Source organism: Copadichromis virginalis, linkage group LG3, assembly GCF_057382275.1.
Source record: "Copadichromis virginalis isolate Kocher_CV1m ecotype Utaka linkage group LG3, C_Virginalis_male_GT1.1, whole genome shotgun sequence".
Lineage (NCBI taxonomy): Eukaryota > Metazoa > Chordata > Actinopteri > Cichliformes > Cichlidae > Copadichromis > Copadichromis virginalis.
The window spans coordinates 38,618,856-38,641,221 of NC_140620.1; the positions used below are offsets into that span (position 1 = coordinate 38,618,856).

At 43.4% G+C, this 22,366-nt stretch overlaps 1 protein-coding gene across 7 annotated transcripts in view; it reads left to right on the forward strand.

Annotated features, from left to right (window-relative positions):
• The window catches only part of clcn3 (Cl-/H+ antiporter 3), a 45,835-nt gene that overhangs the window by 17,365 nt on the left and 6,104 nt on the right, over window positions 1-22,366 (forward strand). For 3 of the 7 annotated variants that reach the window (XM_085450981.1, XM_085450986.1, XM_085450982.1), the window contains exons 3-14: window positions 13,049-13,209; window positions 14,060-14,159; window positions 15,308-15,495; window positions 15,853-15,975; window positions 16,430-16,636; window positions 16,770-16,850; window positions 16,948-17,200; window positions 17,476-17,762; window positions 17,852-18,038; window positions 18,306-18,704; window positions 18,793-19,009; window positions 20,823-20,898. In XM_085450981.1, the coding sequence (XP_085307107.1) occupies window positions 13,049-13,209; window positions 14,060-14,159; window positions 15,308-15,495; window positions 15,853-15,975; window positions 16,430-16,636; window positions 16,770-16,850; window positions 16,948-17,200; window positions 17,476-17,762; window positions 17,852-18,038; window positions 18,306-18,704; window positions 18,793-19,009; window positions 20,823-20,898 (2,279 nt within the window). Of the gene's footprint in view, window positions 1-3,212; window positions 3,511-5,952; window positions 6,377-13,048; window positions 13,210-14,059; window positions 14,160-15,307; window positions 15,496-15,852; window positions 15,976-16,429; window positions 16,637-16,769; window positions 16,851-16,947; window positions 17,201-17,475; window positions 17,763-17,851; window positions 18,039-18,305; window positions 18,705-18,792; window positions 19,010-20,822; window positions 20,899-22,366 lie in introns of those variants that run through there. The other 4 variants (XM_085450987.1, XM_085450983.1, XM_085450988.1 and 1 more) reach the window with 4 other exon arrangements.

A 22,366-nucleotide genomic window follows, 5' to 3' on the forward strand; every position in this document is an offset into this window, starting at 1 on the left:
CCTGTTTCCTAAAGTGTGCCTCGTTGCATGTTGTCATTTCTGCTTTTGCGCTTTCTCCTCCTCCTTTCATCCCTTGGCACATGCAGATGTTCGTGTCAGGTAGCTGTTAAGCGGAGGTGGTGGTAGTAGTACTGTCATATGACAGAGCGAGTTGATCCGCTGTGTTTTGCCATGTTGGAGCAAATGTTACAGTTACTTAATTACTTCAATCACAGACAGCGCTGAATGTGATCTCTGTGCCAAGCTGCCGTGTTTCATAATTCCCTTCATGCCTATCATTTTTCAGCGCGGTCACCCGCTTCTCAGTCAGTCAGCGTCTCAGTGGTGCTCCGACTCGCTTATCCCCATCAGCACCCAATCCGCAGCTTCCTGTTTTCTCTTCCTCGTCTCAGTAAATATGCTGATTCGTTTAATTTCTTACTCGCAGCTGATCAAACAGAGAGCGCGCGTCGTGCTGAGGATGGTGTCAGAGGTGTCGGCCGAGCTCGGCTCTCCAAATATGAGCCGCTCGTGTTTAGTCAGGATATCTCTGCGCTGAAGCGGTGTCTCTCTTTGAATGCAGAACGAAGACTGATTTTGGCAAGCTAGTGTGTTTATGCAGGCGATAAAGGCACCGCATTCAGTTTCAACCCTGTTTTGAGTGTTTGTTTAGCACAGAGGTTATTTTCCCTCTTTGATAAAAGGATAATTAGGATCAACTGTTTCTATTTGATACATTTCTTGAATTGCAGATGACTTAAAATGAAGATACAGTACACGACAATAATTGTTTTCTTTTTTTTGGTAAGCCTGTGCTGAAAGCACAATCCTGACTGTCATCTTTCTTTTCTGTGGTCCCGGTGATTGCAGCTCTTCTTGCATACTGAATAGTGCAGCCGTGCATCTCTGCCACTTTTCCTGCTCCTTCTCCTGACTTTAAATCTGCAAAGTAAACACTAATACCTGTAGCCAAGCATACACACATACCCTAAGAGTCAGTCTAAGTAAAGGTTGAAAGGTTTCACAGGGGAGTTTCCCTTTAGTAAAGTAAAATGTTGAGTCTTGACTGAGCATTTTCATTATTAAACAGTGAAACTGAGGGTGACCACGTGACTTTTAACTGCATGGGCGACCAGACAAGAGGGAGATTGTACGGAACAAGGTCAGTCTGGCTAGCTTTGTTGTAATGATCATTAGAAATAAGTAAATCAAGTTTGGCTGGATTAAACAAAAGTATCCTGGCAGGATCTTAACAGGAGCAGCAAAGGCATCAGCTGTAGAGCTGATTGCTTGAAGCATGATTTATGTCTGCAGGTAGGTTTAGCATGCTAACATGTGGCTATTACACAACCTGATATTGTTCGTTATCAGGATTTCTTCAGTCATTGGGACTGAAAATCATGTTTATATACAGTTTTGAAAGACTGCACATGGGAGAAGTTTGCCTGCAGGGCTTTTTGTAAAAAAAGACAAAAACAGAAAGGCAAATTAATGTGTTACCTAAAGACCTATTTTAGAGCAAATCCCCTTCTAAAACTAAATGTGTAGTTTACACCCATCCATAGGGGCTAGAGCTTATCCGAGCTGTCCGGTCGGGATTCTGTCACAGGGCCAGCACTGAGTGATGCACAAGCATTTATAGTTACCAGCTGGAGAGAACCAATACAGGCACAGGAAGAAGATGTGAACCCAGCCAGTGGATTTAAACTGAGGAACTTGTTCCTGTGAGCAGTGATAGTGCTAACCACTCTGCTGCACCATGCAGTTCATTTTCTGCCTAAAACTAAATAGTGATTGATAACTGCTTTTCTTACAGCATTTTTTAAAAATTGTTATAAAATAGTCTTTGTTTTATCTTAAAGTAATGTTGGCAAATTTAGGGGGTTGGTTTTGCTCCTTAGCAAAGTCAAGCTCTGAAAGCGACCTCTAGAACACAGCTCGATCCTTTTTTCTTTGTAACTCAAAAACACTGCAGCACGTTCCCGGGTAGACCCTGGTCAGTTCTGTGTGTGGCTTATTTAGCCAAAGTCACAAATACATAACAGTGGCTATACTGACCACACCGTTTACAGTTTAACTGCTGTTTATGTGCACTGCCACCATCTTGGACTGTTAAGCTGGGGTCGGTGGGGTTGCTTTGACGTTCCAAGTTGGAGATCTGACTTGAGGGTATGTTCCAGCCGTAAATTTCCACTTCAAAAGAAACCATCTTTATATGGAGCACACCCCTTCCACTTCAACATGAGCTACACCTTAGTGTTTCTCACTGAGCCGCAAAGCTGTGACATCACAATGTTGTGATTGGACAGTTGCAGTGATGGCGGTGGAACAGCAACACTGTATATATTGTTAGAAAACTACGAACACAGTGACATCGGATACACAATTACAGCACTGATGTTAGTTTTTGCTCTGATTTAGCATTTTGACATGTTAGCTTATTAGTATAAAATTCTGAACATGTTTTATAGATATTAGTATATTAGTGTTCGTAAAATAGCCCACCCAATATTTTTGACGCAGGTAGTAAAAGTAATATTTAGGAGATATGGCCTGATAGTATTATAGTTCCTTAAATGTCTTATAGTACATTTTATAGTAATTGTTTGGTATTGCTTGGTGTATACCAATCCAGGGTATACACCAACCATGGAGCTGGATCATTGAAGTCACTGAAATTCATCCTGTGTGGAAATATTGAGGATGGCTCTGAGAGTTGTCGTCTTTGTCTCGTCTCTTTATGTGCAGAGAGTAGCAGAGGGTGTGTTTCAGGTACTGAGTGTTTATATAAGAGGGTTTGGCTTAAAGTTCCGTGTCTTCAGGTTCTGTTGATGTACTCTGAACGTGGTGAAAAGGTGAAAGCATAAATTAACTTTAAGCTGTCACCTTTTGTGTTCTCACTGCTGCTACAAACAGAAAACTGTGAGAGAAAACACTAATTATACACTAATGACACAGTCAGACAGAGAAACCCTTTTCTTTCTTTAAGAAATCTTTAATAACTAACAGTAATTAACAGCTAATGACTGGCTTCCTTTCCACATTGATATTTTGGACCATATTGTAATGCAGCACATTACTACAGGCCTGAGCTCCACCTACCTGACTCGTCATTCATGCTTTGTGTGTGATAGACGTGGAACAGCATTCCCATGAACCAGTCTTGGTGTGAGCGAAGGAAATCTCTGGATGAATGCCTTTCCTTGAAGTTGGTGTGCTGCCCGTGTCTGCTTCTCTGTGCTATTTTTACGTGAGGGGTGGGTTCATAGAAAGCCCCGTAAAGCCTTCGTCTGAGCTTAGACTGCAGTGTGACCAAGGAGCCGGATCACTCAGTAGTCCCATGGAGTGTTGGAGTGAGACTTGTTGCACTGGACTTTTACTGGAACACATTTTATGGAAACCTGAGAGACCTGTTGTGGTTTTGCTGCTTTGAAGTGCTGACGAGGGCTTTTTTTAAAGGAGGGAGGTGACAAACTATGGCTGATATCACCTGTGCCACTGCTGAGCAGCGATAACGCGGCGTGACAAAAGGTAAGGGGGCGTGAAGGTAAAAGGATTTCAATTTGTGAAATCCTAGAATAACACATGTTAAGCCTGAAACCACAAAAGAGGGAACTGAGTCTGGTTTTTGTTTCATATAATAACACGTGATTACACCGAGTTTACAAAACATCTTTGAAACATAGGGACTGATTCTTTTTGGATTTTACCCGTGACATTGTTTTCAGTTATTTTGGAGATGTTTAACCAGTAATGTTGAGTCATAGTGCCTAAGTTCTGGGATGTCCAGATAATATCTCGGGTGATTTTTGTTTTTGTTTGTTTTGGTCTGTGTCTGCTGTTCTGACGTGGTTGAAACTTTGTTTTTAGTTTTTATTCAGGATTCAGTTTCTTTTGCAACCCTCATAAATGTTTCATTTTCTTCTTGGATGCTAAAGGCAAGACAACACATCAGTGCCCAACTACTACATTCTGCTTTCTTTCTTTCCATCCATGGACTGACAGAGATTTCAGATAAAAACTGGTGTGGAAAGTTTTCTTTATCATTTTAGGATGTAAGTAGAGGTGTACTGTGCTGGCTGAGGCTCTAGGCTTTTCAAAATGCTTTTTATTGGCTTTTATTGGCATTCTTCATGTGTAGTGCGTCTTCAAGTGAGGTTTTACAACTTCACAGTGTCACGGACAGCAAATATTGATGCACTTCAGAAATGAATCAGTCTGTTGTGGAGTAAGATTTCAACGTGGACGTTAGTGACTCAAACTAAACAGCAACATATTAATGACTAACCTTGTGCTCTGGGTGAGCTCAACTCTTGGCTAAACATGAATGTTTACTGAGAACAGTCTAACCCACATCCTACATCCTTCCTGTGCTAATGTGTTTTACATTGGTGTAACCATAGCTCTACTGCTGGTCACAAGGCAGCAGATATACGCTAACTATCTCAATTTCACTAGCCTTCAAAAACGTTGCTAGCATTTACTTTTCTGTCTTTGTTTACGTCCACTGTTTAATGTGTCACAGTGCTTGTTTGCCTTTGGGATTTGAAGGAGCTTTGCACTGAAGTTTTTGTCCTCGCTGCTGAGGGTTCAATTCCCCACCTGGCCATTTGCATGTCATCCCTTGACCTCTATACTGTTACATATATGGTCATTATGTGGGTTTTTTGGCCGTTTTAGTCCTCCCTGCGGAGACTAGGCAGATCTAATGGGGATTTGATTTTCCTGAAATAACGCACATCAGTCTTAAACAGGAACGGGAAAAAGTAATCCCGTTACTTTACTGATTACTTATTTTCAAAAGTAATTAATTACTTAGTTACTTTTTAAAAACACGATTTACAACCTGAATAGGTGATAAAGCGATAGATCTTTCAGCCCAATTCTACTTTTTCTACATAATCCATCATACAAAATGTAATCAAATGGAAAAGTCTCTTTTTAAAACTTATTTTATTTGTTTTAACCTTTTAACTTTATGCATCAAGCAAAAAATTGATTATATGCAACATTCTCTGACTGGAAGAAATTTGTTTAACATTTAAACCTATTTTCTGCACCTTCCTAGGAGCCCCTCTGATGACATGGTCCAAAAAATAAATAAATTGTGGCCACAAAATACTACTTCGAGGGCACGAAATGGGTATAACGTGCCCACGAAATGCTCATTTGTGGGCACGAAACACTTGACCGATAACCGCGATCCTTCCCAGGCCCATGCAGTTGGTTGACAATAAAATCTATTATTTAGGTAGCAATTACGTCTGTAAAGCAACTTGGCTCTCAATATCCTGTTTAAATGTCTCTCCGTAATAATGGTTCCTTGCATTGCAGGCTTTTCAAAATGCATTTGTAGCTCATTCCCAGCCTAAAATAAAACTCAATCATACTGTCTCTGTCCATGGTGTATGGGTTTAGCCTACTCTTATGCCTATAGTTGTACGCAACTGTGATGTGCGCACGTCATCTATTTCGTTGCCACAAATGCGTAATTCGTTGCCACGTTTCGTGCGCACGTTACACTATTTCGAGGGCACGAAGTAGTATTTTGTGGCCACAATTTGTTTTTGTTTTTTTTTTACAAGTAACGCGTTACTGCCCATCTCTGCCATAAACTATTAAAAAAATTAATATTAGTCCGACTTTATTTATTTTTTTTATCATTAATTGATTTAATTAACTACCATATGATACAAAGAAAAGCAAGAAACATTCACTGTTGGACATTTTGGCTCAGAAAAATTAATTAATCGTAAATCTCTGGTCAAATTTGTTGCTAGTTAGCTATTTTGTCTTTTTTAAAGCATGGTGTATGTGTTTCACTCCATACGGCTCTGTAAAAACTTTCTTTTATCCTCCTTACTGCAGTGCTTAGAGTGGAATTTTCCGTTTTGGAGCTCACCAACTCCACCGCTTGTAAAACACACGCACACCCCTGTGACCCGACACTATGGTTTCTTCCGTAAGAGGCACGGCTCACTGATCTCCCTTAGCAACTAAAGCGGGTAGGGCCGACCGGCCTGTGATCGTCTTTCCCTGTGTATGATGACATCATCAACTCTAGCAGTCAGCTGCTGCAGTGAGGAGCGAGCGAGGAGGAAAAGGAAGGGAGGGAGGACTGTGCGCGCTCTCTAACACACACACAGGCACGTTTTTCCGCTCAAACAGACACGCGCGCTCTCTCTCTCACACAGCCCCATTTGTCCTCCTCTGGTAAACATGGCAGCGGGAGCAGCGAATGGCACACGCAGCGAGCATAGCGTAATGAAACTGAGCACGGTTTAGTTTAGCCTCATCTAGACTGTCAACATGGAGGAGGAGGACGCGGCGGCCGATCCCTATTTGCCTTACGACGGGGGAGGTGACACCATCCCCCTGCAGGAGATCCCTAGAAGAGGTAACGACACGTCCCCCCCTCCCTCTTGATTCCCTCCTTTTATAACGCTGCTGCGATAACATAGGTCGACCTCCTTCTGCTTGTACACTTGAGTGCATGTATCCATATGGCAGGTGGAGCAAACGACTGCCTCCTCTGCTTTATGGACCACAAGCTGCCATTTCCACAGTCAACAAGCTACCTAGCCGGCACATTCCTGCTCTGGCCTCTCCTGCTGATGATTAACCAGCAGTGTGTGCACGTCAGCCAAAGATAATGAGATAAACACAGGGTGGATTTGGTGTGAAGACTCGAGCTCGGGCCTGAGAACATCACGGGCATCCATTTTAATTTGTGCACAGACGTTCTGCAGAAACTGCTGGTTGTGCACATGTAAGCTGGATGTTTGTACATCTGCGCTGCTGTGCGTCTTTGCACCTCTCACAGTCTTTCCTGCAGTGAGTGTGAGGACACCTGTTGGCAAGATACAGGATGTCAACTCGCATCAATCAGCCAGGCTATCTTTTTTTTTTTTATGACATGTTCTCTGCTCTAATCTTTATCTTTCCTCTGTGGCGTTCAGGGAGTCAGGAGTTGGTTCCTTTTGGCCTTGTTAGATTTTTTATGGTGAGCGAGCAGGGACAAAACACTTGTCGTAAGCTTAGTAGGCAACCCCTACTCCCAGCATTCACGCTTCAGTCGGCAAATGTCTTCTGTTTTCATCAGTTTAATGTTGTTACTCTGGAATTTCTAGCAATTTTACGGTCAAAAGCACACTAGCTGTACTGCTGAAAAGTTTGAATTAAAGGTGAAAGTGGACACGGTGCAGTGCGCAGAGTACAGGCACTGCAAAACAAACTTATAGTAAGTCGATCGTCTTGTGGTCGTTGACCTGAAACACTGTGGCCTTGTCTCAGCTTGGTGAGCAGCACGTAAACACAACCTTTTGGACTTTGATCCATTTTTCTGTCCGCCTGGTTCATGGTACTCCAGAGACTCCAGCAGTGTGGACAGCACGCTGCTGTCTGTCCTCGGGCTCTAATGGGATCATTTATGATCACATGATGGCTGAGAAGTCTAACCCTGATGACCCAGCTGCCTCTAAACCCTTCTTTGAATTACTCAACAGTAGTAGAGTAGATCTAATGAAGATTAATACAGCTGTGGTTGTTGGAGTGAAGCATGAAACCTCTAGTCACTTCTCATTTCATTGGTGATGGTTGTACAGGAAGGCTGTCTGTTCATTTAGAGAAGTGTGTTCTCCACTGTCAGCAAGACTCCGTGCACACTGACGTGGCGTTCTTCCTCCAATGCAGGACCGCAGCGTCGCGGTGCCAATGCACAGGGGAACATAGCTGAAGCCTTCTTTTTCTTTTCTTTTTTTAATATGCATGTGTATTGTCTGCATGTCTGCTGAACCATCCAAGCACGATGCTGGAAATGTGCGCACATACAATCCCCTCTGGTTTCTGGTTTCCGTGGCGTCACCATCCACACCTGCAGTGGGACTAATGAGTGCCTGAAAGCGCAGCATCATCAGGAGGGGCTCGTCTGGTTTATTCCATCAGTGAAATCTGTTGTTTTGAAACGTTTCCCTTCTTAATCGAGCCACGTTGGTTCTGCAGTGTAGAGCAGCAGTCGTGTCTTCATCCTCCGTCGTATTCATAGGCAGATACTGCTGTGGTCAACAAACCAGTCGACAGCAGAAAATATTAAAGGCAGTTCGTCTCTTTCGTAAAGCATTCACTTTTCTCTTTTGTTTTTCTATAAATGTGGCCTTTGTCAGGTTCAAGGATGGGCTGGCACATCTGCAAAAGAGCAATAGCAGCACGTGGTGCACTGACGTAAACATGGAGGCCAGTGTAGTCAGCATTTATGGTGTCGGTTATGTCGATGTGCTGTGGAAACCTGCAAAACCTGAGCTCCAGGATAAATGGAGCCAACTATGGGCTTCTGTGGCTGCCACTTCTGCATGGAGGGTTAGGGTTGTGACTTAGATGACTACATTGAAATGCAGTTAGGCACAATTTAAGGATGTGATGAAACATTGTTAACCACATCCATGAGCACTTCGCTAGATGACTCTCACGGTAAGATACTAGAGTCCAGGAAGTGACATAGAAGTCCCTTTACTTCTGATTTGACTATTTAGATGTGCTGTGTACTCGATTCTCGCTTATGAAAATGAGAAGTGAAATGATTAGATTCTGTGTAATATGTGCTGCTCTTCACGTTGTCATGAAAAAGAGTTCAACACACAAATAAATTGGGTCACATTAGGCTGTGGTATGATGAACCTGTTCTAACGTTGGACATTTCTCTAACCAAACTGTTTGTGGTCGTGTTCGTGGTTAGCATTTATTAACCAGTTGTCAGCTGTGTGTTGGAGTCTTTTTATTTCCTGTTCAATCAGGCTGTTTTTTTTCTACTCCTCTCATGAGTCAGGCTGTGAATCATCTACAGAGATGCCAGGATAATAATTTTGGATAATAACTTTTTCAATTAAGGGGTAACATCAGGGCTAAAGGATTCTGAGAAAATTATTTTTTGTGACAAAATTCTGTTGTTGTTTTTTTTTTACAGTGAGTCAGGCTTCAGTTCAGTATTTACAAGCCATCAACTTTTTAAAAATCCTTTTCAGTCATCCTTGTAACGATTTTGATACGTTGCTCATACCGAGGCTGCTGGCCGCCTGTGAGCCCTGGATAGCTTTAGCTTTAGCGCCTTTTTCTTTGTAAGCTTCTTTGAAAAGTCCATGCGTCAGCTGCGTGAGGGTGATACAAGTGTCTAAGTAGGGTATCGTTTCATTTTTGAGGTGGTCTCCCTCTGATTTACCCTGGCAAAATGGCATCTTCAATCACGGTGAGGAGCTTCCATGCTAACCACTTGTTAGCATGTGGCTGCGTGACGACTGTTCGCCTGAAACTGACTGCCTCATAATCAAACATATATGAAGCTGGCTGTCTGATCAGTCCGGTCTCTGGCCAGTCCATTGGTGATGCACTGTGTGTTTTCCTCTCTGCCACACATACAACTGAGGATGCAAGAGGCAGGTGAAGATAAACTTAGGATTATACTTAAACTGACATCATTTCATTTCATTAAATAAAAACTGCAAACTCTAAAGGCCTTTTTCCAGAGCTTGATCCTTTACGAATCTGAGTTTTAAATTTGTCTTGATATATTTAATGTCAGCTAAACAGCACAGAGCTCTGTCAGCAGAGGTTGTTATAGCAACAGGATGTCCAACTTGTGGTGTCGCAACAAAGTAAGTAATTGAAATTTGTTCTCAATAAACTAAAACCACCGAAATTATAGAAGGATTTTTGTCACTCTTTTGTAGTTACTATGCAGATGTAACCTTGATTAGTCAAAGGAAACTCGATACATAAACAGAAGGTTTATTTCTACCTTTGTTATTTGTTGAGCCCTTACAGGTGCACCTAGTTTATTGACCTGTCCAAAGCAAACATATGAGGCTTGTGTTGTGAACTGAGTCATCGCCCCATCACTCAGCCAATCCATCTGTAACCGTCACTCTGAAATCAAAATGGAGACGGATACAATCTCTGTAATGCTTCTCCTTATTGCTGCTGACTCCACAGCAGCTGCAGTAGTGTCTTACACAGTCACTACTCCTTACTGTTCACTGGACAGGATAGGCAGCGTCTAATCAGGAGCATTTCATCCCTGCTTCTTCTCCTCCTACATCCTGTCAAACCTCAAAGGGAGCGACATGAGCTAATAAGCAGCTCTTTCAGAATCTCTGTTACGGCCCCGTTCAGGTCTGTGGGAATCGGGCTTTACTCTGGACTAATGTCTCAGAAAGATTTTGACGTTACCCCCCTGCAGTAGTAGTTAATGATGTGGCTGTGTAGGAATGCAGAGGACAACATGAGGATGTGTTTCATGATCTGTTTTAATGATCCCAACCACTTAAGGTCACAGTGATGAACAAACCTTTGTGTGATAAGCCGCGTTCATTCTTAGTTTCTCAAGATATTAAAAATGTAAAGAGGAGTTCTGTTGTGGTGCCTGGAATTGATGTGTTTGCTGTACTGAAGGTCATGAGAGTTACCCCGTTGTATGTTTTGACTGGTTTGGCACTTATACTGTATTTATGCTTCTCTCTGTGTGTGGGTACCATATAATGAAATGCTGTTTCTACTGTAGGCTGTTTCTTTTTATTGAAGGTAAATTTATCTGATATTATATTTGCATATCTTACTAAATACTTAAATAAAACAATTATAATTTGTGTTGTAAACTTCTGACACAGTTATTTAGTTTAGTTTTACTCTTTGTCTCAGGGACTGTGCGCAAAAACAGTGCTGTCATGGCATGATTGGCTCGTTTTTGGAAATGGCCTCAAGTGGCCAGAAGAGGAACTGCAGGGATTTCTTTTTTATCCTTCCATGTTTGCAGCGCTTTTATTTCAGTCAGGGTGACTGTGCATCTAATTAATACTGACAAGTATGGCTTCTGGGAATTGGCGTGTGTGTGTGTGTGTGTGTGTGTGTTCCTGTCTAGCTATCTTTGTGAGGACCAAAATCTGCATTCTAATGTACTTGTGAGAACCAGCAGTCACTTGTGAGGACACACAACCTGGTCCTCACATTTTTGAAGGCATTTTTGAGGCTCAAAATGGGGTTTTAGTGTCAGGGTTACAATTAGGTTATGGTTAGGGTTAGGCATTCATTTGTAATGGTTAGGGTAAGGGGCTAGGGAAAGCATTATGTCAATAAAAGAGAGAAAGCTGAACGTGTGTGTGTGTCAGGAGATATAAATATGAAAATCTATCCATGTTTTTAATCCTTTAGGGAGCTCATTCTGTTCTTTATTGGACTTGAGTAAAAAAAGAAGACTGTGCAAAAGCTGAGCTACTAGTAGTAGAGTACTAGTAGAGTGTAGCTCTACTAGTAGTTCATCACAGTGTGCTGACCCTGCTCTAGTTTCCTATTCAGAACTTGTGAGGTTTGTTTATTTAAAGTTGTCTAAATATTAGAAAGTGTCATTGCACTCACATGCAGCCTTGTTACTTCCTGTGAGTAACTTTCTGAAGATGACTATCTTGTATTTCCGCGTGTTCATCTCTAAGCTCAGAGAGCACCAAAGTATTAAACGAGCTCAGCATGAAGATCTGAAAAAGCCTTTTTGCTTAGATGTCCCAGTAAAATATCTGAAAGCCTTGTTTATGAAGATGTCCTGGTTTAGCTGCTCACCTGTTAAAGACAGTAAAATACAAACATTGGATCTTTTGTCTCCGTCATTATCAGCTGGGTCAGGTAGGACTTGTGAGCCATCTTACTGTCTGCTTTGGTGGTGTTGGTTTTAACACACGCAGTAATTACACCCATGTTCGTATTTGTTCATTAATCTCATATTGTTGACTGTCCCCACACAGGAGAAATGAGCTATACTTGTTGGATTTGCAGGCCTTGTTGTTGTGTCATTTAATCTGATTGTTGCGCACAGTTCAGTCTTTGTTTTCAGATGAATACTTGTGTCATCTGAAGGAGGAGGCTCGGGCTCGATTTGATAACAGTTTTAAATGTCAGAGGATGGACTTTTCTCTGATTTCTCAAACAGGCTTTGTCCCAAGTTAAACAAACTAAATGGCGCTCTTAAGGAAACCTGCTGCATTATACGGATGTTGTGGAGGGATTTTTAAGTCTCCCACAGGTCGCTCTTGTACATCAGAGATCGTTTCTCATCACGCCGCCGCCTCAGGCAGCAAAGAGAAATGTCAGCCGTGTAAAGCCTGTGATGCTTCTCAGATAAGAAGCAGAGAATCGGCCCCTCAACTCGCCCTGATGTGTGTGTGTGTGTCTGTGTGTGCAGATGACTCAGTATGTTTTGTTCTGTGTTCATACTGAGCATGTCCGTCCTGCCAGAGCAGGTCAGACCTAACCAATGACTGCCGGCGTCTCGTCCCAGCATAATGAGCAAAGTCATTGCACAGAATGAGAGGATCAGCCCATCTCTGAATACTATATGGGTATTCATATAGTATTCGGCTAACAATGTTTGCTGCTGTTTCGCTTATCATTAATGAATTTTTCCTGATAATAATCTAAGTCATGTTCAAGTCATTACTTACAAGATAGAAGTGGTTATTTGGCCTGAAGGGAGTCACATGGTCCTGCAGCCTGTGGACCAGTGAAGCAGAATTCAAAATGGCTTTTACCCTCAAAGCAAACCTAAACATACATAAATATATTTAAAATGTAATGGCCTTTAATGGTTACATCTAGTTTGTAGAGGTAAGCTGTTATGATTAGTTATGGGTTTTGTTCCACATGAGGTGATGGGCTGCAGTGTTTCCAGCAGTCTCATTAGATCTCAGTGATGGACGTGCAGTGATCTCTGCGGTGCTTGTGATGGGGCTCGATTATGGAGGAGGTGTAACTCTAATGCAGCCGAGGCAGCACTGTGACGGATCTCTTTCTTTCTTTTCCAAGGATTATGTGTAAGAATCAGAAGTATAAACTGCCAAAATGTATCGTTTGAAAAGTCATCAGACTGATGTATGGTGTAACACTGTAAGCCTGCTCACACAGCCTTCTGGTTTCATACATTGTGGGGAAAAAAATCACATTTCTTGTTTTTTACTCTTTCAAATATGTTTTAAATGTCAATAGTCTTCTTTTAAAAAATTGGACCGTGAACTTGTGCTCGTTGTTTTTTCTTCAGGATCTAACTACGCCATGTCGAACGGGGGCGGGGCTCCCAGCAGCTCCACCCACCTGCTGGACTTCCTAGAGGAGCCCATCCCTGGTGTTGGGACCTACGATGACTTTCACACCATCGACTGGGTCCGTGAGAAGTGCAAGGACCGCGAGAGACACCGGAAGGTGAGGACACCAACGCCAAACCAGCTCAAAAAATAAAAACTTTTCAGCTTCGAGCAAAAAATTTTATACTTTGATATAATAACCAGTTTGTATGTATATTAGAAAACCTGTCAGAGCTTCCACCTAGAGACAGAAAAATATTTTTAATATTTTGCAAAGAAAATATTCTTCTTCACGGGCCACAAACAGCCCTACTTAATTTAAAGAAAGAAAAAAAGATACGTTTCCCACCACTGTGTTATGCACTTCCTGTTGTATAAACAGTTTGTTTGGGTCACATAAAAGAAAGAAATGTCAGGTAGGATCAGGACCTACTGCTCTGATGGCTTAACAGAGAGGGTAAACAACACTTATGTACTCAGAGAAACTCAAAACTTTACCAGCAGAAGTTCCAACAAAAATGATCCCGTCTTATAATGTTTTTCATTTATACAAACTCGACCACAGTTTCCAAATTATAAATTAAGAGATCAGTTTCTTATCCACCACTAGCATTCATGGGCTAAGTGTGTGGGAGATTTTACGGCCCTTCAGTTGGTCATGAGCACATTTCGGGTCTGCCAACACTTTTATCCAAGTGTTTTACTGCAGGACAATCTGAATGTTATTTGCATACCCGGTGTTCTCCGCCCCTCAGCTGACTGTTATATTGAGGCAACAGTGAATATCATGCCTGTAGAGGTGGTGTATTGTCACTGAAGGTCACTGTTTTTACCCCTCAGCTGTAAAAGGCTGATGAGGTATTGTTAACCTTTCCCTCACTTGCATTACTCTCACTGTAAGTTGATCTAATAGTTTTATTTTTAGCCATCGATGCTTGTTATTGAGTCTTTTGTGTGTGTTGATACAGATCAATAGTAAGAAAAAGGAGTCTGCATGGGAGTTCACCAAGAGCCTGTACGACGCTTGGTCCGGCTGGCTGGTGGTGACGCTCACTGGCTTGGCATCAGGTAACATACATGTGGTACTAAAGTGCACACAGCTCTTATCTGCCCTGCCGGTGACTCTCACATGCTTTGCCTCAGGCAGCTCACACTCAGTCTTTCTCTTGTTCACTGTCTTGTGCTTTCGCTCACCCACCTCTTATAAGCACACTGTTCTTCCTGCAGAGCCCCACGTGACACATCTCAGAGCCATGAAATCCTCGCCGTGTGTGTTTTATGGCCACTAAATAACAGAAAATCTTTTTCTAGCTGAGCTAGTCAAAGTGGAGTAGTTATGAAAAGGTCCAGGCTACAGAGGGGAGAAATGAGTAAAATGCGTATGCCTGTTGGGCTCTTTGTGTAAAAGAAGCTCTGCACTGTGATATCACATTATATAGATTTAAAACTGGGGTGACTGAGCTGTTTTAGGGCCTAAAATGTCCATTACTTCATAAAATACAGCCTTTTGAAATGAGATAATTATTACTGATAAACTTACAGATACCACTTTCCATTGTCTTTATCACACCAACAGGCCTTTTCCCCACTCTCCCCAAAAAACTGACAGGTTGTGGGAGAAGTAGGCGGATAAAATGATGGTAATAATATGTAGAAATCTAGAAATGTGGCTGCACTCACTCACGTGAAGGTCAGCGAGCCTGTGATGTTTACAAAGATCCATCTGATATGAAAATGTCAGCCACACAGTCCCCTTACATGCCAAAGGTCACTGGTTAGAGAACAGGAGGAGACCCAGATCCCAGTATCAGGATATCCAGGTATCAGGCATTAAACATCTGTCAGATCAAACATGTGAATCTTTCCACTGTGGCAAGGTTTGTGAATAAAGGAGCAGCCGAAAGAAGCTTTGCTGTTTAAGTCAGACACTGATTTTTGTGCTGTAATATTTATGCATTGAGAGCTGAAGATCGTCTAATGTGAAGATTTGCTGCAGAGTTTTCTAGTGTGCGTTTAGGTTCATATTCAGTGAGGATGTTTCTCAGAATTATTGTTAAATCACCTGAAAACATCTTTGTCAGGTAGTAAGCCTGGTAGTGTAGTTAAGAACTCATCTCTCTCTCTGTTTTTCTGTTCTTCACCTTTCCCACTCGTCCCTGCCTTCACTTCTTTGCCCTTTTATTTCCTTTCCTTTCCTGGTTCCCTCCTCCCGCCAGGTGCTTTGGCTGGCCTGATTGACATTGCTGCTGATTGGATGAACGACCTGAAGGAGGGCGTGTGTCTGAGCGCCTTGTGGTTCAACCACGAGCAGTGCTGCTGGACGTCCAATGAGACCACCTTCGCTGAGAGGGACAAGTGTCCTCAGTGGAAGAGCTGGGCTGAGCTAATACTGGGGCAGGCTGAGGTAGAGGAACACGGGCACATGAAAGGGAGCGCATGCTGTCGATTTAAAACCAGACATTTTCTGCAGTACGTATTCGTCACTGCAGTGAGACCAAGAGGCTACGGCTTCTAAGCAACGATGCAAAAATAAAACCCTTGTTGTTCAAATTCATTAAAAAAAATTTCAATTAAAAAGTAGACAGTTTGCAAAAGCTTTGCACCTTTTCTCATGAGCTGACTGCAGTGACACTGGCACATAAGGGCAGACGTAGTCTCAGGCGTCCACACGAGTTTTTTTTTAAATTTTTTATTGAAGGTTTGGACGTTTTTCTTCCACTCTTTAACTTTTCCCTCCCTCTTCATCCGCCCCTCTCTGCAGGGCCCCGGCTCGTACATCATGAACTATTTCATGTACATCTACTGGGCTCTGTCCTTCGCCTTCCTGGCAGTTTGTCTGGTTAAGGTGTTTGCGCCGTACGCCTGCGGCTCAGGGATCCCAGAGGTGAGGAAAACATTGCTTTTGTAAGTCCTGGTACAGCTGAAACTTTCTTCATTTTAACCTCTTCTGGTGATACATCGATGTGCATGAAGGAAATCCTTGAACTCTTAAATGGGAAATGTTGTTCGACTGTTCGCTGGGTGATCGATTTGTCTCCCGGTGACTCTGTGAAAGAGTCTGATGGGTTTCAGGATCTTTTAATGTACTGAAGCACTTAAAAATGATTAATTCAGCTGGGAGATGTGAAATATTTTACTGCTAAGAAAAAAAAAAGGGGGGGGGGCTCTTTGTTGCCATGGAAACACAAAAGCGGCACGTGTTAGACAATGACCTGAAAGCAGAGATGCAGCTCAACTAACAACCCAGTGAATTTATGTCATTATTTCATTTTAACTTTCATGTGTTTACGTGTCTGATCCTGAGCACCTCGCTTTCCTCACTCCTGCCTCTGCCATAGATCAAGACCATCCTGAGTGGGTTCATCATCCGGGGATATCTGGGCAAGTGGACCTTGATGATCAAAACCATCACTCTGGTGTTGGCTGTGGCGTCGGGCCTGAGCCTGGGGAAAGAGGGCCCCCTGGTCCATGTGGCCTGCTGCTGTGGGAACATCTTCTCCTACCTCTTCCCCAAGTACAGCAAGAACGAGGCCAAGAAACGAGAGGTGAGAGCAAAAAAGTCCAGGTCCCTGTAGCACGAGTAATAAATGTTTAATACGTAGGAGTGTTTTTAGTAGTTTGTGCCTGTGTGAACGAGCCCGGCGCTGGTGCTGAGGTGTGTTTGTTTTGTGCTCTCAGGTTCTCTCTGCCGCGTCAGCTGCCGGGGTGTCTGTTGCTTTTGGAGCACCAATTGGGGGAGTCCTCTTCAGCTTAGAGGAGGTGCATCAGCACTTAAACAAGTTACTATGTGGTGTTGTTTTAATGTGATGGTAACAGCAACAGTATTAATCCACCAATGCTCTCCTCGCTCCTTCAGGTGAGCTACTATTTCCCTCTAAAGACGTTGTGGCGCTCATTCTTTGCGGCCCTGGTGGCGGCCTTCGTGCTTCGCTCCATTAACCCGTTTGGGAACAGCCGCCTGGTGCTGTTCTACGTGGAGTACCACACGCCATGGTACCTGTTTGAGCTCCTCCCGTTCATCCTGCTGGGAGTGTTCGGGGGCCTCTGGGGCGCCTTCTTCATCAAAGCCAACATCGCCTGGTGCCGGCGGCGCAAGTCGACACGTTTCGGTATGATGTGACCTCGTGGTGACCTCACTATTTAAAACTTTTACTGAGAGCTTAATGGTGGAAAAAAGTGAAATGGAATAAAGACTGTTTCTATCAGTCGATACTCTCCTCTCATGTGCTTTTTATGATTTTAGTGACTCCACAGTGCCGTGTCTGAATTTTAAAATCCTCTTTTCTTAAAATCAAATGTATAAAAGCATCTTTCCATGAAGCAGAGCAACAGTGTTTAATCTGCATTTGAGGCGTTTCACACAAACCTCTGTCTCGCTCTGTAGGCAGGTACCCGGTGTTGGAGGTGATCCTGGTGGCGGCCATCACTGCGGTGGTTGCTTTCCCAAACCCTTACACGCGTAAGAACACCAGCGAGCTGATAAAGGAGCTGTTCACCGACTGCGGTCCGCTGGAGTCTTCGCAGCTCTGTCAGTACCGCAGCCAGATGAACGGCACCAAAGCCTTCTCTGATGACCAGCCGGCGGGGCCCGGCGTCTACTCGGCCATGTGGCAGCTGTGCCTGGCGCTCATCTTTAAAATCATCATGACTATATTCACATTTGGACTCAAGGTGAGAGATTTTTTTCCTTAATAATGAAGCAGATGTTTTGCCCTGCGAGTCTTCATCAGCACTGAAACATGTTCCTTTCTCATCGTTAGGTACCGTCGGGTTTGTTCATCCCCAGCATGGCCATCGGGGCGATCGCGGGGCGGATTGTTGGCATTGCCATGGAGCAGCTTGCATATTATCACCACGACTGGTTCCTGTTCAAAGAGTGGTGCGAAGTCGGAGCTGACTGCATCACTCCAGGGCTCTACGCTATGGTGGGAGCTGCAGCGTGCCTGGGTGAGTCAGCACTTAATGGGATTGTTAAGCTTTGCCACCAGTTTGTGCCAAAGCCTTCACGTTTCAGCACCGAGGGGCGGGTGATGAGCATATATGAGATATCCTGCTGCTATTGCAATAACTGGCTGTGTCAGAACATGTTACTCACTGTGAGTAACATGTGATCAGGGATGTGTAGCTTTGCCTCATCTGTTATAGAAATAAACACTTGTTTAGTTGGAGTCGTAGTTTAATGCGTGTTACTGTCACGCCTTCCTCCCTCTGTAGGTGGAGTGACTCGTATGACTGTCTCCCTCGTCATCATCGTGTTCGAGCTGACCGGCGGGCTGGAGTACATCGTCCCCCTCATGGCCGCCGTGATGACCAGCAAATGGGTGGGCGATGCATTCGGTCGAGAGGGAATCTACGAGGCCCACATCCGACTGAACGGATACCCCTTCCTGGATTCAAAGGAGGAGTTCACGCACACCACGCTGGCCCGGGAGGTGATGAGGCCCCGACGCAACGACCCGCCGTTGGCAGTGCTCACGCAGGACGACCTGACTGTGGAGGAGCTGCAGGGCATTATCAATGAAACCAGTTATAATGGTTTCCCTGTGATCGTGTCTAAGGAGTCCCAGAGGCTAGTGGGCTTCGCTCTGCGCAGAGACATCACAATCGCTATAGGTAAGACTGGAGAGACAACACCTGAACCCCCCGTGACCTTCTGGAGTTTAAAGATGGTGTAAAGTGAATGCTTTTCATATCTCTACAGAGAACGCACGCCGCAAACAGGAGGGCATCGTGCTGAACTCAAGGGTGTACTTCACCCAGCATGCACCCACGCTGCCTGCCGACAGCCCTCGACCCCTCAAGCTTCGCTCCATCCTGGACATGAGCCCCTTCACCGTCACTGACCACACCCCCATGGAGATCGTGGTGGACATTTTCAGGAAGCTGGGTCTGCGCCAGTGCCTGGTTACTCACAACGGGTAAGTGTGTCTCGGAAGGAAGGAGGTGCTGTAGGAGCTGAAGGTGGATCCGTCTCACATCGTTGTTTCTGGTGTAGTGATTGCTTAACACACACACACACACACACACACACACACACACACACACACACACACACACACACACTGTCTGGTGTTGCATGAGCTCTGGGATCCCTGGATTTATGCTGTAATCTGCATGGCCTGGCCTAATCGCTGTGCTGCACCTCCTTTTATCCTCCCGGTGAGCAGTGACGGTCTCCTTTACAGGAGAGGCTGAGCTGCTGACGGAAACTAACCACAAACACATAACAGGTGTCACGCAGTGGGAGTATAGACAGTAAGAGGAGCTGATGTGTGGTCTGAATCTGAGGAGGAACGTTAAAGGTTTTACCTCCGCGAGAAACCTTCAGTGAAACTAATTTGAAAGTAAAGTCTCGTCCACGTGTGGAGACGCCTGCAGGAGATCCGGTCTGTTTGGGTCTTTGCAGATGTGCGATGTTGAAACTACGAGACAGACCGCGTTAATTTGCTGTGATGATCACTGGAGAGGAACTGTGCAGCAGTGTTTGTTTCATTTACCTTTTTTAGGATTAACCTTTTATTTCTTTCTTAAATAATGACACTAGTTTTTTTTATTTTTCATATTTTTGTTGTTGTCAACAAATCTCATGAAAAGACCTAAACTGTCAGTCATGAAGGAGGTTCAGGATGATTTAAAGATGTAAATTTATTACGATCTTTCCTTCTATTGTTATTGGGCTTTGCTAGAGTAGCTTTGCTTGATTAATAGTTCAGAATAATCTGTATTTACCTGATACTGGGTCTTCATCCACCTGAATATAGGCAGCTACTTTAGCCAGCTTCCTTCTCATTGGCTGCCCCTCCTAAGCAGAAGGTTTGAACAGCAGGGGATTTGCTCAGAGTTCCTGAGATGACTGTTTTAGTGATAGACAGTGATGTCATACAGAGCAAAACACAGAAAGAACTGAGCACATAGAGCAGTCCGAATGCTGAGTTTGTGGCTCAGAGTCACACACTTATCTCATAATTTAAAATGTTTAATATGAACACTCACTCCTGTAACAGTAAGGAAGGAACAAGGCCTCCTTTATACGTATGAAGAAGAACAACGTTACACAATGATTGAAAAACAAGTACTTATAAAACACTGAGCAATCCTACAGAGATTAGAGGGATTAGGTTCATTGGTTGGATTATTATTAGCTGCTAATAAATGCTGGTTCTTAATGATTCTTACATTCGCGTTGGATAAACCTAAAGTCATTTAATGCACCTGTCTGATACTCTGCTGTAACGTAATCTTTTTTACAGCTTAAAAAAGACACTGTACACTTTATTAGGTACACCTGGCTAGTACTGGGTGTGACCCAGGTTTGTCTTCACAGCTGCTTCAACAAGGTGTTTAAAACATTACCGAGATTTTCATCCATGTTGACATGAGAAGTTCACACAGTTGCTGCACATCTGTCTGCTGCACATCCAGGATGGCAGTGCCACGAGCAGTCTAACAGGTGTACCTAATAAAGTGGCAGATGAGTGTAAAATCCCTCTTCATGGGATTTGTTGACAGAAGAATCAGTCATATTATGAGTAATTAAACCGTTATTCTTTTATCATTACACTTTGACTTCATTTATAACTTTAGTTGTATTTGCGTGTTTAGTTTTGTTAGTTTTGAGTTGTATTTTTTGTTGTGTTTATTGTGTACTGCTGCTGTGTGTTCTCTCTGTGTCTGTCTGTTGTTGTTGTTGTTGTTTTGGGCAGTCTGCTGAGTAACAGGTGTGTGTTTCAGGATTGTGTTGGGCATCATCACTAAGAAGAATATATTAGAGCATCTGGAGGAGCTCAAGCAGCACACGCCGCCCCTGGTGACTAGCCCCGCCCCTTTCACACGTGATCTGTTCCCCCACCTTTTTTTTTTTTTTGCACCTGTCTCTTAGGCTCTGCCTCTTAGGGGAGGGGAGGGGGGGATGCATGAAGTGTAGTGTGAAAAGCTGATGGCAGTTCCCGGCTAAAACATCCAGACTTCCTGCCCTCTTCCTTACTTCAAGCACTTTTCTGCTCCTGGGTTTGTTTGTTGTGGATTTACCTCTAATGAAGCCAAACATGCGTAGACAGACTAGTCTGACCTCCATCTTCATGGTAGCTGTAGCAGTTTCGGAGACATCGCGTAGAGAAGCATTAGGCTGGTCCTGTAATGTTGGACCTCGATGGGAACTGTCGCCCACATCAGTTCAGAGCCCCTTTCAGACACGAGCTTCAGCGCTTACTGTGACTCGTGTTGGACGCAGAAGGAGTCACACGAAGGGCCAGACAAAGGCTCAGCTGCTCAGGCATGGCAGCTTCTCATGTCTGAGAAACTGGACAACAGAGTTTATTGACGTCCTGTAATACAAACAACACAGCCTTCATCAAACTTGTCATTTGGTCCTCAAGGAAAAAGTCTAATAACCGTTAAAATGCTTAGTTCAAGGTTATTGTTAATAATATTGTTAATAAAAACTAAAAGTAGTTTAAAAGCAGCAAAAAACACAAAGAATGAACTAATATTATTAATTTTACTTAAAAAACAAAGGAAAATGCTGAATCTCACCGCTGACAGTTAAACTTCAGTATTTTAATCACTCATAAAATTAAAACTGAGCGTTATGACTAACGGCAGCTAAACTAAAACACAACAGAACAAACTAAACTGAAGTCGACGCTGAAACTAATCAGAAAACACAAAACCGTCATAACTCTGGTTTAGTCCAGCACATAAACATCTCAAACTCATGACAACAGTAGCTTCTGGTAGTGCGAAGCATTTAATAAAACTAGACTGTATCCTGATGTAAAAGGGAAAAAATGACTGATTTTTGATGATGGAGGAAGCTTCAGTTGAAAAGTAAAGAATCTGTCATCATGTAGTTTTTCTGCGCCGTACAGCCCAGCTTTGTGGCATAAAACCAGCTGCACATGAAAACAAAGCTTATCTTTGCTTTCAACTCCATTACTTTGATATTTGTCTCAAGGAGAAGCACACTGTGTTTCAGCTGCATGGCTATTTAATTTAAATGACTCTCTTCTCTTTCTGTGGCTTTCTTGTTTTTGCTTTTTGGAGTCAAACAGAGCCTCGTGGCAGGTGGATAAAGCTGCCTCTCTTACATTTAGTGCCTGAACTTCCTTTTTGCTGTCCTTTGACTTAACTGTGTGTTTAGTTTGGGACATAAATCAGAGTTTACTGAGAACCTGAAGATATTCATCGAGCCAGGTTGTAGCATGATCAGGGCCTTGATTTGATCAGATATGCCTCTTACACTCAAAACCTTCAACTTCAAACACATTAGTGGGGAA